The sequence below is a fragment of the Euphorbia lathyris genome, chromosome 2 (assembly GCF_963576675.1).
Source record: "Euphorbia lathyris chromosome 2, ddEupLath1.1, whole genome shotgun sequence".
Classification (NCBI taxonomy): Eukaryota; Viridiplantae; Streptophyta; class Magnoliopsida; order Malpighiales; family Euphorbiaceae; genus Euphorbia; species Euphorbia lathyris.
Window position 1 is genome coordinate 13,980,665 of NC_088911.1, and position 16,297 is coordinate 13,996,961.

A 16,297-nucleotide genomic window follows, 5' to 3' on the forward strand; every position below is an offset into this window, starting at 1 on the left:
CAACAGCTGCTTCTCAAGGTTCGAAATGCATTTACGAAGATTCCCCTGCTTATCCTTACTCCATCTACTAAGAATTCCAGCCATGTCATGAAGCCTCCCCTCTAAATTTACCTGACTGTTCCCCACCCAAGCCATTTCCACTATATCATTCAAATCCTCCTCCCTTATCCACTTCTGTTCAAAACGAAATTTACGATTTAATACAAATGGAACCTCCTCATTCGTGTGCATGATAATAGGAGAATGATCCGAAATTGGAGCAATAGCATTAGAACAGCTACTATTAGGAAATTTAGCCGACCACTCCTCATTTGAAAGCACCCTGTCCAATTTCTCCTGGACTTCATTTGGCTTCCCCCTTGCTCTGATCCAAGTGAAAGGATACCCTAACATAGGCATGTCCTGCAATCCACAGCTCGCCAATGTTTCTCTGAACCCCCTATAGCACCACTCTGGATGCTCATGAAGACCTTTCTTATCACTATGATGAAGAAGATCATTAAAATCCCCCAAAATAGCCCAAGGAAGAGGAGAGGCGGCAACAAGATTCCTGAGCATTTGCCAAGAAATCTTTCGTCTAGCTCTCTCCGGACACCCGTAAAAACCAGTAAGCCTCCAGTCACCATTGACAGAATCCTGAATAGTGAGATCAATATGATTGGAGGAGAAAGAGAGTAGTGAGCAATCGTTTGCATTCCTCCAGAGAACACAAATTCCTCCGCTACGCCCAATACTATCCACAGACTGACACCCTGCGAACCCGAGCTTGCATCTGATACTCTCAATACGCGAGCTGCTAACCAAAGTTTCATAACAAAATACAATATCAGGCTTATGAGCTTTCACAAGCTCATGGAGAATAGGAACTGCCCTGGCATTGCCCAAACCTTGACAGTTCCAACTGAAGATTTTCATGGTTGTGGGCAGACCTTTCGGTCCGCCGGAATGGATTTAATACTTCTAGATGATTCCTGGACATTGGGGTTCACTTGCTCCTTATCCTCCTGTCTTCCAACTGTGCTATCAACTTCCATCGAGTGAACCACAGTCTCTTGGACTTTCTCGCCTACCACCATCTTCCCAACCCTAATTTCACCTCTTCTCCTCTTCCTTTCCTCTAAGATTTCCAGACCCATCTCCGTTTCAGGAATCCCTGCTACCCTCTTATTAATCTCACCTTCCTCAAAGATGCTGACCCCAAAGTTCCGGGCTAAATGTTGCAAATTCTTCCTGGCTCTCGGAGGCTGAATGATAGTTTGTAACTGAAACCCTTCCGGACCAGGATTAACTACACCCTCCTGATGTGATGACCCCCCTTCCTCCCTAAGCCAACGCTCACCTCCTAGTAGATTATGCTTGCGAAACGGAGCCTTAAGCGACACATCCCATAGTCTAACCACCTCTTCCTCAGAGTTCTGAAAAAAACCTCACAATGCCTATCCAGATGACCAATGAGGCCACATATAAAGCAAAATATGGGAAGTTTCTCGTATCTGAACTTACAGGTGATCCATTCTCCTCCTGCTCTACGGACTTTCTTCTCTCTCGCTAATGGTTTACGAATGTCAATACAGATTCTGACCCTAAGAAAACTCTGTTCATTAGCCCAGACATTCTTCACATCAGCAGCCACATACACTCCCACAAAATTCCCCAACGCCTTCGCCACTGTGTCCGTAAATAGACCCGGGGGTAATCCGTGAAATTGCACCCAAAAATTGGTATGTGTCAATGGGGCATCAGACGGGTTTTCCCCTTCTTTCAGCATATGCAGCAATAACAAATGGTTATCGAAGGTCCACGGGCTATTATCGAACACCCATCTCAAGTCATGTTGATGAAAAAATCGAAATAGAATGAGTTTACCTCCTAATTCGATAATTGAGATCCCCTTCCCTGGCCTCCAAATACTTGCCATCCGATTCTTAAAAATCTGGAAATTAAAAGGTCTATCGGTGATGAGAGAGCCGACAAGGCAGAGCTTCAAGTTAGAAACCGCCGATTCTTCTGCCGCCACGAACTCGAATCCGTCCTCCACAATTCTCAAGTTTTGAAGATCGTCTTCCATCTTAGCACAATCACAGAGCCCACAATCCACCACTGACCGGATGAAAACCTCTCAAAATGGAGGAACCCTAAAAAAGATCGTAAAACCTCTCAAAAGGAGGAAGACCTCTCAAAAGGAGGAAAAACCTTCATGATAGGATTTTTTAAATCACTAGGTTTATGCTTTATCCGTATTTCCTTTTTTATTAGCCTCATATTTTAGGATTTCAAAATAAATTATTATATTATAATAGTGTTATTAGCATGGTCATGTTTATTATCTGTGGAAATAAGAAAGATAAATTTATCAATATCAATGAAAAGCTCTAAAAACGAGCTTTTCGTAAAAAGCTTCAAAACATTACTATTTCTAAAAAAAACTAAAAGTTGTTGTATAAATCAAACCAAACATCATATTTCTTGCGGTTTGAAGTAAAATATTAAAGGCTTCTTCGAAACAAATACCCGTTAGTTTTTTCTCCTCTTGTTTGTCTTTTTACTTTAAAATGAAGAGTTTCAGGCGTTTGGTTAGAGATTTTCTATTGCCTTTTATACATGAAACGTAACTTTTTTTAATAAAAGTATGGAATCTTTGCTTTTTAAAAAAACAATTTTTTCCAACCGTAAACAGTAAATTGTAATAATAAACATCAAATCGCAACAACAATCGGCAGATTTGTTATTCAGGAAGGAAAGACATGTGCAGGTTTTATTTCCTGCAACATCCCTTTATGTGAAAAAAGTAAGGAAATTTTTGTCATGATATATGACTTATGAATGTCATTTCTGTATTTTGTTCTATTTGAAAACAAACAAATATGGAAAACAAGGGGATCCACTATAAGCCACTCATTTATTTAACTTTTACCTTTTATTTTTGTCCTTTTTACTCAAATCAAATTTGTAATTAGGACAACCAAATTTTGGTGGGGCTATTGAAATGACTTCCTCCTAATCATATTTCTTATTTATTTGGAAAACAAAAATGAAATATGACGTTTTCTTTATGTCATCTCCTAGTCATTTTATATATATATTGTTTGTTAAATAAATAGCTTATAATTTTAATTGATTTTTTTTATGGATAATCTAAGAGTTTTTCATGGATCCGATAGCCCGCCTAGGCCGTCCGAACTTATATACAATAGGACGGACTTGATCAAATTAAATTTCTATTTAACCCGGTCCAGCCAGCAGGGTCGGCCCTAAGCCTAGGCCAGGAATGTATCGGTCTAGGGTCCAGGACTGGAGGGGGCTAAAAAAAATTCTAGGACTACATAGTTTAATTTTTTTATTCATATACATTTTTTTTTTGACACTTTTATTCATATACATTTAGACTTTAGAGGACCTAAATAATTGATATTGTAAACATAAAAGTGCCCCAATTGATGTTTTGAATATAGGTTGATGGTTAATCTAAAGAAATTGTGAAATATTTTTTCGATTTTACGTAAACAAATGTATTTAGTGAACGTAATAATATGTACCGTATAATCATTAATAAAATACATTTTTGTATATTATTTATAAGAATATATTTTAAAATTTTATGTAGAAATATTTTTTTTAAAGGGGCTTTATTTTTTATTTCGTCTGGGACCCATAAATTGTTAGGACCGGTCCTGCCGGCCAGATCCAAACCTGAAACTACCCATTAATTTGTGGGTTGAGTTTGAGATTTATTATAAAAGCCTGCTTCAACCTGGCTCGGGCCATAATTTATTCACATGTATTTATATTGTATAATTACAATTTATAAGTTAGGTGCCGTTTGATAAAATTAAAAGTTAAGTGCTGAAAAAATAATTACTGAATTTTAAGTGTTGAATATTATAAGTGCTAAAAGTATTGAATGATGTAACTTTTATAAAAATATTAGTTGATAATGTTTAATTTAAAATGTTAAGTTAAATATTTTGACTTATCAAAATAAGTGATTTTTGACTTAATTAACTAATTTAAGAGGTGAAGAAACAATCGTTATCAAACGCACTTAATTTTTTTTTTAAGTAAAGGCAGAAAAACCAGGGAAAAGGGAACCGACCTCGTCCCAACTAGGTTGGAACCAGAACCGGAGCCTGATCACCAGCAAACCGGATATTATTAAAAAATGAAAAAAAATGAAAGAATTACAAAGAAAGAGTATAAGAATGAAAAAATGAATATCTACCCAAACAAAGAAAACAATAAACTAATAAAATCTCCTATATGAAGTTCTACTAATGTCATTAAAGACCTGCATTGAACAAAACGACGGAGATCCACTCCACCATCGATCCAACGGAGCTGATGCCCCAACACGGGATAAATAGTCAGCTGTCGTGTTTCCCTCATGGAAAACATGAGTAATAACCACCTCATGGATACGAATGATGTCTACACAGAACAGCCAATCAACCATCAAGTTCCATGGAACCTCGGTTTTCTTTTGTTTCAACAAATTCACTGTTACCAGAGAAACACACTTAAATTAAACAAGTGTTTACCATTTTAATTTAAGTGATTAAGTTGGTTATCAAACAAGGCTGCATCAACTTTTTATATTTGAGTTTTATTAAGAAAATATAGTATTATAAATACTAAGGTGGCATTTGATAAAACTTAAAATTAAGTAATGAAAAAATAAGTACTGAATTTTAAGTGTTAAATTTTATAAATATCGAAAGTATTAAATGATATAACTGTTTGAGTAAATACTAAAAATAAGTATTGAATTTAAAAATATTAGTTAATAAACTTAAAATTTTAAGTTAAATCTTTTGACTTACGAGAATAAATGATTTCGTGACTTAAATGATTTTGTGATTTTGGCAATCGCCTTGAAGGAGAGCATTGGTTGGGTACAATCTTTAGGTTACAGCTCTGTAGTATTTGAGACGGATGCTAAAATCGTAACTCACTCGGTATTGGCACATCGAAGAGACCTTACGACATTTGGTTAAGTAATTATCGATGTGAGAGAGTTACTTCATAATCACCCTAGATTTACAATGAAGTTTATTTCAAGGTTAGCGAACGGTGCAACCCATACTCTGGCATGTTATGCACGTGCCCGTCCTTGAGCCTGGACAGGAGGGACGCCTGCCCAGGGCCCAGGGATGAGGGAGGGTCCAAATATAGTAATAGATTTTTAGTTTTATACATGATTAAAAAAATTAATTACTTCAAAAAAAAAAAATTAATAAGATAATGATTATTAAGCCATAAATGGATGTAAAATATCAATTTCCAATTTGAGTCTTTCCAAATTCTCAAACTCTTCTTTTCTTTAATTACCTATCAATCCCAACGATTAAACGATAATATTTTCATTAATCTTCATCTTAAATTCGTCAATTATATAATCAATTTTATTCTCCCATCACCACTATAACGGTGAAACTTGCCATTGCCAATAGACTTTTTTTTTTTTTGTCTTTGAGAAATTTATAAAATTCTGATTTACTTTGGTTTTCAGATGTGATTTGGGATAACCCATTAAAATCTTCAAATTTCAAGAACTTACCCACTAAAGCGAAGTGATTTTGGAATTTAGTTTTTCAATTTTCTGTTTATCATTCTTTTCTTTTCTTCATCTTAATCGAATTTTAATTATCAATTTTTCAAGTTTGGTCTTTTATTGAAATGTTAAAATTATTGAAAATTTATTTGAAATTGTCGATGTAGGTTAAATGCTCTAACCATTTTATGCATTGAGAGAGGTGTTTTAGAACACACTAATGTACACAATATTATTAATGATTTTACATCTAAAAATACTCATATACATTGTTTTGTATGAGAAACTGGATAATTAAAGTGATATAAAATATTTAAAGTGATATAAAATATTTTTCTTTTATATGAAATGTTTTTTTTAGATTGTATGTAAGTGTAATAAAATAAGTATCATTTTAAAGAATTTTTTTCCATACAATTGATTTCACACTTTATTTATTACGTGTACTTTATTTATTAGGACTCTCAATTGGTATTTCGCCCTTAGGCCCCTAAAATCTCAGGATCCGACCTGAGAAGTTCCTATGCTAATTTTTCGGGATGCTTCTACTATTTTTTAATAAAATGATCAATTTGTTCAAAAAAAAAAAGTTCGATCACAATATTTTTTTCTCAAACTGTATAAAATATTTACTGTATTATTAATATAGTTATAAATAACTAGCTGAAAATTACAAAACTGGTTTAATTTATCAATAAACTTATTTGAAATATTTGATGTGCCAGTTAAATCACATCATCGGTATTTTCAAATTTTTGATAACATAATACTATAATTGATCTTATTTAAAAATATTATACTTAAATTTATATAATTACATATATCAAAGTTAAACCGCACTTTTAAAAAGATATTTATATAATTTTATTAGGATCGGATAAAACCCGTACAAATAGTTTAATTTCAATTTGGGTTTACCTTCGGACTTTCTAGTCTTTGTTTTCGATATTTTCACCGGTTGAGGTCTGATAGTCATGCTACTACACACAATAACCAAGACGTCACATTAGATCTACTTTAAAGCTGTTTGTACCTGAGATCTCCTCCCCCACTTCAGATCCATCCGACGGTTATTATGCTTCATAACATGGGGCCCACATACACTGTCATCCGTTTTCTATTCTTGATTTCTGTTCAGGGAAGGACCCACTGATTTTCAAATTTTATCTATTAAAAACATTCGGATTTACTTCATTGGTCCCTTAAGGTTTTCTTTACTTTCATTATCGACCATAAACTTTAAAAGCCTCTGAAACTTGGCCCTTCTCTAACATAATAATCCTTTTTATTATTGGCCATGATGACAAATTCAAAATATAAAAATTTAAGAATTAAAATTATTTAAAAATTTATTTACATGAAATTAATATTTTCAAATTAGGCTTAATACATCATTTGCCCCTGAACTTATCCAAAAAGCTTGATTGGCCCCCTGAACTTTCAAAGTGTCCCGATAGCCATCTGAACTTACATAAAATGTTTAGTTAGCCCCCTGAACTTGCAAAAAATGTAATCAATTGATCACTCATCAATCGCAAAAAAGTAAGTTAAATGCGGAAGATGTATTCCACGCATCTTAAAAAAAGTAAAACGACCAAAATCAGGGTATCCGGTTCTAATATGGTTCTAATATTAGAGAAAACAAGTTTTATAGTTGAATAAGTAATAACTTTATTTTTAATCTATTTTTCAATTATGTAACAATATTCTAAAATACGTGGAATACATCTTCTGCATTTAACTTACTTTTTTAGGACCGAGTGATTAAATGATTAAATTTTTTTTGCAAGTTTAAAGGGCCAATCAAGCTTCTTGGACAAGTTCAGGGGGCAAATAATATATTAAGCCTTCAAATTGTCCTAAATAATTTCAAAATAAAAAAAGTTTAGAATTAAAATTATATTTAGATACTTACTATCATTTTTTTTTGGAATATACTCATATATGACATTTAACTTTGATATAAATCGATTTTGTTAAATTTTTTGGCATAAAATCATGTTTGACATGTAACATCGAACTATAACAAAATATTTATTTTTTTTTATATATAAACTCAATATAGATAAATAAAAAAAAAGAAATTTAATTTCTTATTTATCAATATATTAAATTTATATGAAAGAATTAAATCAATTGTCACATATATACACATCAGGTATCCAAAATTATGTAATATGACAACAAAAATTTTATCAAATTTATTTTTTGATTCAATATGAAGCTACAACGAGCAAAACAGCAAAAACACAGAAAAGGAATTAATCTGGCTGTGCATGAATCCTTCTAGATTCCATTACACCCATACAATTCTCTTGGAGGAGCTGTAGGATATCTTCTCACGATTCAGTAAAGTATGTCACACCCGTTGCGGCATTGTTTGTAACCTTTGCTAGTTTATCTGTACATCTATTTGCTTCCATGTATACATGAGAGAAGGTTACTGCACATGTCTTCGTAAGAAAGATGATCATCTATATAAGTGTTCGGTGCGGATGATTTTGGTGGTCTTCCAGGTTGCTGTTTAGAAACTTGACAACTTCAAGCGAGTCTGACTCCATGATGATTAGTTTTCCATATAAATTGATTGAGTTAAATGTCACCTCTTAGCACAATGACACAAATGTTAAATGAATAAAATTTTGGTCAAATATATGTTTAATACTTATATTAATAAAATAGTTGATAATATATGTTATTCCTAGTTCCTTTCTGGTTTTTTTCAAATTTTGACATGTATTGTAATTATTTTACTTTAATCAAAATTAATTAAAATTAATAAAATTTAAGTAAGATAATTATACACATGTGAAGAATTAAATAACATAGGGAGACAAAAAAAAAAAAAATTCATAGTATCCGATTTTAAAATTGGGAGAATATAATATATGTATGGGTAAAGTTCCAAAAAAATTTGCAGAAAGAACTTTTGTACTTTTGCCCAAGTATGAAAGGGCGGTTTTTCTCCACCTTCTTCTTCAGCCATGGCTGAAATCCACTGAACAAACAAATATTCGATTCGATTCTCTCTTTTTCTCGCATTTTCTTTCACTTTCCTCCCATCCAAACATGCATCTTCTACTCTTCCACCTCCTATCTCTCTCCTTTTTCATCTCTCTACCTTTCTCCTCTACTACCGAACTCCAACTCCTACTCCAAATCAAAACCTCCCTCGACCCGCACAATCGCTTCTTAACCTCCTGGAATTCAAACTCCGATCCTTGCAACGGTTCTTTCGAAGGTGTCGCTTGCAACGGGGAAGGCCGTGTTGCGAATATTTCTCTGCAGGGAAAAGGTCTCTGCGGCCAGATTCCGGCGGCCATAGGCGGGCTTAAGAGCTTGACTGGTTTGTACCTCCATTTTAATGCGCTAAGTGGAGAGATACCTGGTGAGATTGCTGAGTTGAGTCAACTCAGTGATTTGTATCTTAATGTGAATAATCTCTCCGGGCCGATTCCATCTCGGTTTGGCAACATGTCTAATCTTCAAGGTTTGTTTATCAAATTCCCAATCTGTAATTTTATTCTTATTCCTTCAAAAATTGAACTGGTTATCATGGAAAAGATGAAATCTGGAGTATATTAAATTAAATGCTCCATTCTAGGAAATTAAATGTTGCAGTCTGTGTGTGTATTTATTGCAAATGTTTGGTAGTCTCTGAACATTGTTTCAGTTTTGTCATTCTTCATCAATATGTTCTCTCATTTGCACCTGAATGATTACATAATAGCTGTCTCCATTATTATACTTACAAATTCCTTTTTTTGTTTGAAAAGTAACAAAAGAAAAAAAAGGGGATTTTGCACTATATTGTGTAATTTCTTTTTGTGACAAAATAGCTTGTCACAAATAGTAAAATCATAGGAATTTTGTTATTATTGTTGAAAGAAGATTTTTGTCTAATCACTATGAGATTTTTCAAAATAATAGGCAATTGTGTGCTTTTAATCGGCAGAATTTTCTAATGAAAATAGCGATTTGAAGTGGATTTGATTATAAACAGTGCAAAATTAAACATTAGCAAAAAATTCTGGTAAATTACACCCATAGTCCATTAACTTTGGTCTTATTTTGTTTATTGCCTCTAAACTTCAAAACCGGACTTTAAAAGTTCTTGAATTTTGACTGTTACTAATATTAAAACCCCTTAACCTGTGACCGCTCCATTAGCATTAACTATTTATTGTACAGTTGATGAAAAAGATATTTTAAGCAATCTTAATTCTTGAATTTTATGGTTTTGAAGTTATTTTGTTTTGTTAGAAGAGAGAAAAGAAAGTGGTTGTTTTAGAGGGAGAGATCTGGAAAAATGTTGATTTGGAAAAATGAAAAATGGTTCCGTAGGGAAGGTGGTTCTAAAAAAACTTTAATTCTTGTATTTTTTCATTTTGAGGTCGTCAATGGTCTTTTTGAGTTCATTTACTTTTATTAGGCGTTTTTATGTTATTAAAGCGCAAAGTTCACGGGTTTTAATGTCCGGTTGTTTTTTTACTAACTGAACCTGGTTGTGGATTTTCTCTTTGTTTGCAGTTCTGCAGCTATGTTACAATGAGTTGAATGGGAGTATACCAACACAACTGGGATCTCTGGAGAAGCTTAATGTCCTTGATTTACAATATAATCAGTTAACTGGTGCAATTCCTGCAAGTTTGGGGGAATTGGTGTCCTTAACAAGGCTTGATTTAAGTTTTAATGCTCTTTTTGGTTCAGTACCAGTGAAATTGGCTAATGCTGCTATGCTACAAGTTCTTGACATCCGGAACAACAGTCTCTCCGGCAATGTACCTCCCGGTGAGTTCGATTTCTCAAACTATGGCTCGTACTTGCTGGGGGTGGCAATTTGTGTTAGTGAGTTGTATTCATGTCGTGTCAATTATCTGTTTAATAAAACACTAACCCCCTAAGTTCGTGTTGTCGGGTCGTGTACAAAGTTGCAACCTCTAGTCCTTGCATTAATGTCTATGGAAGAACTAGCTTTTGACATGTTTTTCTTTGATGAATGAAGCTTTGAAGAGGCTGAATGATGGATTCCAATATGACAACAACCCTCACTTATGTGGAGTTGGGTTCCATAGCTTGGAATCATGCACATCTTCTGATCATCTAAACCCGGATATGCCAGAACCTTTCAAACCAAATGGCACATTGCGAAGAAACATTCCGGAATCTGCAAACTTACCTTCTAATTGCAGCGAAACTCACTGTTCAGATTCCTCCAAGAACTCACAATATGGTGTCATATTTGGTGTAGTTGGAGTTTTAGTTGTAGTAGCAGCGGTCATTGGGATTTCGACATTCGCATGGTACCGTAGACGGAAACAGAAAATCGGAAGTGCTTTCGAACCTTCAGATGGCCGACTTAGTACTGATCAGGTCAAGGAGGTTTACAGAAAGAGTGCCTCTCCACTTATAAGCCTAGAGTATGCCAATGGCTGGGATCCGTTGGCCGTAGGCCAGAGCGGGCTTTCTCAGGAACTTCTTCAAAGCTTCATGTTTAATTTAGAAGAGATCGAACGAGCGACTCAGTGTTTCTCAGAAGTGAATCTGTTGGAGAAGAGTAATTTCTCTTCTACCTACAAGGGAATTCTGCGAGATGGGTCTGTCGTTGTTGTAAAGTGCATCATGAAAACAAGCTGCAAATCCGATGAAGCGGAGTTTTTGAAGGGCTTGAAGATCTTGACCTCGTTGAAGCACGAAAATCTGGTGAGATTGAGAGGCATTTGCTGCTCAAAAGGAAGGGGGGAATGTTTTCTCGTGTACGATTTCGTCCCGAATGGAAACCTTTTGCAGTATCTTGACATGAAGGAAGGCAGTGGGAGGATTCTTGAATGGTCTACCAGAGTATCAATCATAAACGGCATTGCCAAAGGTCCGTTTTATCAGCTTTATCGCGTTTTAATAACGATCATGCAAATAGTTTTGGGACCTAATCGATGAAAGTAGTAATCGTTTTTTCTATCTGATTGAATTTGTTTTTCTTTCTAACCAGGTATTAGTTATTTACACGGGAGAAAAGGAAACAAACCTGTTTTATTTCACCAAAATATATCAGCCGAGAAAGTACTTATCGATGCAAGGAACAATCCGTTGCTCTCTGATTCGGGCCTGCACAAACTCCTCGCAGACGACATTGTCTTCTCAATACTCAAAGCGAGTGCTGCCATGGGATACCTTGCCCCTGAGTATACTACCACAGGCAGATTCACCGAAAAGAGCGATGTTTACGCATTTGGTATGATCATACTGCAACTCCTAAGCGGTAAACGAAACATCACGCAAGCAACTCGCCACGCAGTTGAATCCTCCAAGATTGAACATTTTGTTGATGCAAATCTTGGAGGAAAATTCTCAGAATCAGAGGTGATTAAACTTGGAAGAATAGCGGTTCTTTGCACCCACGAGTCTCCGATCCACAGACCGACAATTGAAACCGTGTTGCAGGAATTAAACGGATTAGATGTTACTGTTGCTGCTTAACTTGTATTCAGAATTGGTGGAAACTTGCCTCAATTTTCAAATGAGGGGGGATTGAAATGTTTTCTCCATACTAACTGCAAGCAGATGATTGATGCTGGGTTGATATTATTTATCTAACTGTATTTTGCTGTAGTTAAGAACTGGTTTGCTGTAATTTCTTTCCAAGAAATTATCACCAGGAGCTCTGTAATGAACTTAAGTTAGATGTTGCAATATGATTTAAATTGTAGTTTTGAAAAACAAAAAATGATATTTTTAGGACTGTAAATTTTTTTGGTGACGAAATGGTACATTTGGTTTTCGATATTAACGACAAAAAATAATGATATGTTTTGCAATTATTTTTCTCTCTTCTCTAAGTATTCTATTTTGTAATTGTTTCAAAATTGTAAATTTTTGAAAATATTCTAGTGGTTGAGAGTAAATATTATATTATATTTTGATTATTATTTTGAAATTTATTATTGCGCTAATTCTGGGTTTTCAGCATTTATTTAGAATTTTCAGAATTTTGGAAATTTCAGAAAATGCTGGAATTTTCCAATGTTTAGTGAAACCTTGGAATTTCGTGTTCTAATGCTGGAAAATTCTCAGTATAATTATGGAATTCAATTCGAGCATAAAAAGAAGAATAAGAAAAAGAAAGGAGGAGAAGGAAAAAAGAATGAGAGAAAAGGAAGAAAAGTAAAAAAAAATAAAAAATTTAATCTTTTTAAAATTACGGAGTTAATGTCCTTATCTTGATTTTGATAATGATAATTACGTTGTTGCGTTTATAATAAAAATACTATAAATAACTATCTGCAAATCAGTAAAAAAAAAAAAACAAAGACATCTATTTAAAATTAACCCAATATATAACAGAGACTAATAAATTATATTTTCCATAACAAATTCTTTAGGAAATCATAGTACTTTCCCGTGATTAAATTATTACTATATGTTCCCAAAATGTGAGTTAAAGCAAAATTAAAATATTCTATTTAGACAAGTTAAGGGAGATTATTGTAATTTTGTCCTTAATAATAATTTAATTACAATTATGAGAAGGAAAGTAGTTTAATTAAAATGGTCCACAAATCTAGGATAGAGATTATACAATAGAGTCAATATTTATGATGTATCTAATCAAACAAGAAGGGCTATCTATCTTAACAGTGTCTTGTGAAGGTTTCTTGTCCTATTTATGTTTGTCTTTTCCTCATTTTGTTTTTGTCTTTTTGTTTTTTTAGGATCCACTGTAATTTAAGGTCTAAAATATAGCTTTTCATATTTCGGGAAGCTTGATTTTATTTATTTATTTGTAAAATCATATTTGTGATTTTCAATGATAATAAAATAAAATATTTTAGGAACAATTTAAAATTTAAGGCATTTTTATCTAATTACTTTTTTCTATCTAGATATTTTTATTTTCATCTGAGATATTATTTTGAATATTTTTTTTATTTTTTTAAATGAATTATATGAGAAAAATTTTGGACATAAATACCCTCCAGCACCAGCCTCCTCCGACATTACTAATGTTATTAATCTTATGGGTAAATTACACCCATAACTACTGAACTTTATCCATTTTCACATTATGGCCATTCAACTTCATTTCTTCTCGGTTTGACCACTGAACTTTATACTTTTTAACACCGGTGGTCACTCAATTTTAACTAACTTTTCAAAATGTCTGTTAACGATCGTTAACGACCTCAAAATGAAAATATACAAGAATTAAAGTTGTTCAGAACGACATTTACCATTAAACCACATTTTTTATTTTCAAAAATCATATTTTTTGGAGTTTTTTCTCTCTAAAAATTCATTTTTTCTCTCCTAACCAAACAATACCCAAATAATCTCAAAACGAAATTTTATAAGAATTAAAGTTCCTTAGAATATCATTAAATTTTCAGTGGCCATGGGTGTAATTTACCCTTAATTTTATATTAGTTAGATTAATGTTTTAAAAAAGGAGAGCATGAAAATGTAGGAATCAACCATTTGACTTTGGTTGTGGATTTGACTGTATTTGTTAGGGCATAATCTTTTGTTTTTATTTTTTTGTTTTTGTTTCTGAAAAGAATCTTTGATTTCAAGGTATGTACGATTGCTGCATTTATGGTTGGCTTCTTGTCCTTGATGTGGAAAACTACCTTTAAATCCTTCTTTCTTAATTGTTTCTGCAATGTTTTTTTTCCCACAAAATAAAATAAAAAATATAAAGAGAAAAGAAAAAGGAAAAAGTCCTATAGTAGTATCAATTGAGAGGGTGTTTGTTTCAGCTTTTCAAATTAGCATTTAGCATTTCACTCCAAACTGCAGGAAATATAGTGTTTGGTTAAGTTTATATAACCGCAGCGTTTAACATTTTATCTGAAATCTGCAGCGTTTTGGAGCGTTTCACGAAAAGCTCCTATTTGAAGCTTTTCATAAACAGCTGTTTGTAGTTATTTGTTATTGACAAAATTATACTTATTATTTCCACAAAATATGTTTATTCTTTAATATTATTTATATTTTTACAACATAATTACCAGAAGAACAAAGTTTTGTTGCGTTCAATAAATTTTTTATATAGATTATTTTTATTAATTTGTGTAACATATTTTTTATTTTTTTTAATATGATAAGGTGCAAAAATACCCCTAACATTTATAGGTAGGAGCAATTTTACCCTTAACGTCTAAAATTGTGCAATTATACCCGTAATGTTGGCAGTCAAAAGCAATTTTACCCCTAAGATTGACAAGTTGAGTCAATTTGAGAAATAATTTATTAAATTATTTTTTTGGTAATGAATATTGTCATCTACACTTCACATGTGCACTATTTTACCATTTTATCATCGTTAGTAACAGATCACAAACATATAATTAGACGTGAATTTTTTTTTAAGAAAAAAAAATATATTGTCTTTTGTACGAATTGGTAAAAAAAATTCAACTATTTCGTCGAATTTATAAATATTAATTTTCAATTTTATTATTAAATCACAAAAAAATATGAAATCTCTTTTTTAGAAATATTAGTATGTGCAATTGGTGTAGAATATGAAATAAAATATCTATGTTTTCTAATAATATCTGAAATCGACCCAACTTGCCAATGTTAGGGATAAAATTGCTCTTAGCTGCCAGCATTATGAAATTGTACAATTTTAGACGTTAAAGAGTAAAATTATTCCTAGTTGTAATGTTATGGGCATTTTTTCACATTTTTCCTTTTATAATTTCATTGTTGATTAATTTAAAACATGTCCATTTTAGACATTTTAAATCCGAACAGCAACAGCTCAATATAATTTTACCAAACACTAGTAATTAAACAGCTAATAACAAACAGCTAACATCAACAGCTAACAGCTTACTGCAACTGCAAACAGCTAACAACAACTGCAACAGCTGTTAGCTAACAGCTGAACCAAACAGGCCCTGAGTGTCCAACATTACCAAGCAGCTCTACTTATAGTACATTTATTAACGAATAATATTCACAATTGACATGATAATTTGATCAACACTTTTTAATTTTAAGGTTATTTAGGTGTTGTAAGATGAAAAATTCTAAAAATGATTTAGAATTTTCTAAAACACGGTTCCATAGTAAATGTTGTTATAAACAACTTTAATTCTTGAACCTTTTCATTGTGAGGTCTATAAGTGGTTATGTTGTAAGTAAAGACAAAGCTAAGTGACTTTTATGTTAATAAATATAAAGTCGAGTGATTTTTATATCAAATTTTGAAGTTTAGTAGTCATACCGTGAAAATAAGCAACATTTAGTGACCGTGAATGTAATTTACCTCAATGACGGTTGACATTTATTAAAAAACTTTTATTTTACTCAGACTGATGGATTGGAAAGAGGTTACACTGAGTGTTCGTTAATGTGGTACGGAAAGAGTTGTTCTCAGATTCTGTTTTGCGAAACCTTACAACAGTTAGCTCAGATCATTCAATATTGTTGTTGGAATTAAAAGCATGGATTCCAGTACCTAGTATTAAACATTTTTTGTTTGAAAACAGTTAGCTGCGCGAAGAAAATTGCAGCGTGGTGGTTCCCCAAGCGTTGGATAATCGAAGTTCGGTTACTATCTTAGAGATAATCCATAATGTTGTTGTTGCATTGCACTCAGGAAATGGAGCTCAGGCCTGGACATAAACTTTAGAACCATGTTTGAAAGGCTTCGGGTTCAATTGGATAATTTTAGGAGTAAGGAGGACTCGTATAGTGTGGAGCGCTTTAAGAATATCTCATTAGTATATGTTAAAGTTATGG

At 32.9% G+C, this 16,297-nt stretch overlaps 1 protein-coding gene across 1 annotated transcript; it reads left to right on the forward strand.

Annotated features, from left to right (window-relative positions):
- The first annotated feature begins 8,437 nt into the window (after window positions 1-8,437).
- On the forward strand, window positions 8,438-12,363 carry LOC136216751 (LRR receptor-like serine/threonine-protein kinase GSO1). Its single transcript, XM_066003317.1, has 4 exons — window positions 8,438-9,038; window positions 10,079-10,339; window positions 10,554-11,417; window positions 11,538-12,363. Exons 1-4 carry the CDS (start codon window positions 8,441-8,443, stop codon window positions 12,023-12,025), a joined length of 2,211 nt encoding a protein of 736 aa, XP_065859389.1. The 5' UTR covers window positions 8,438-8,440; the 3' UTR covers window positions 12,026-12,363.
- Window positions 12,364-16,297: the final 3,934 nt, after the last annotated feature.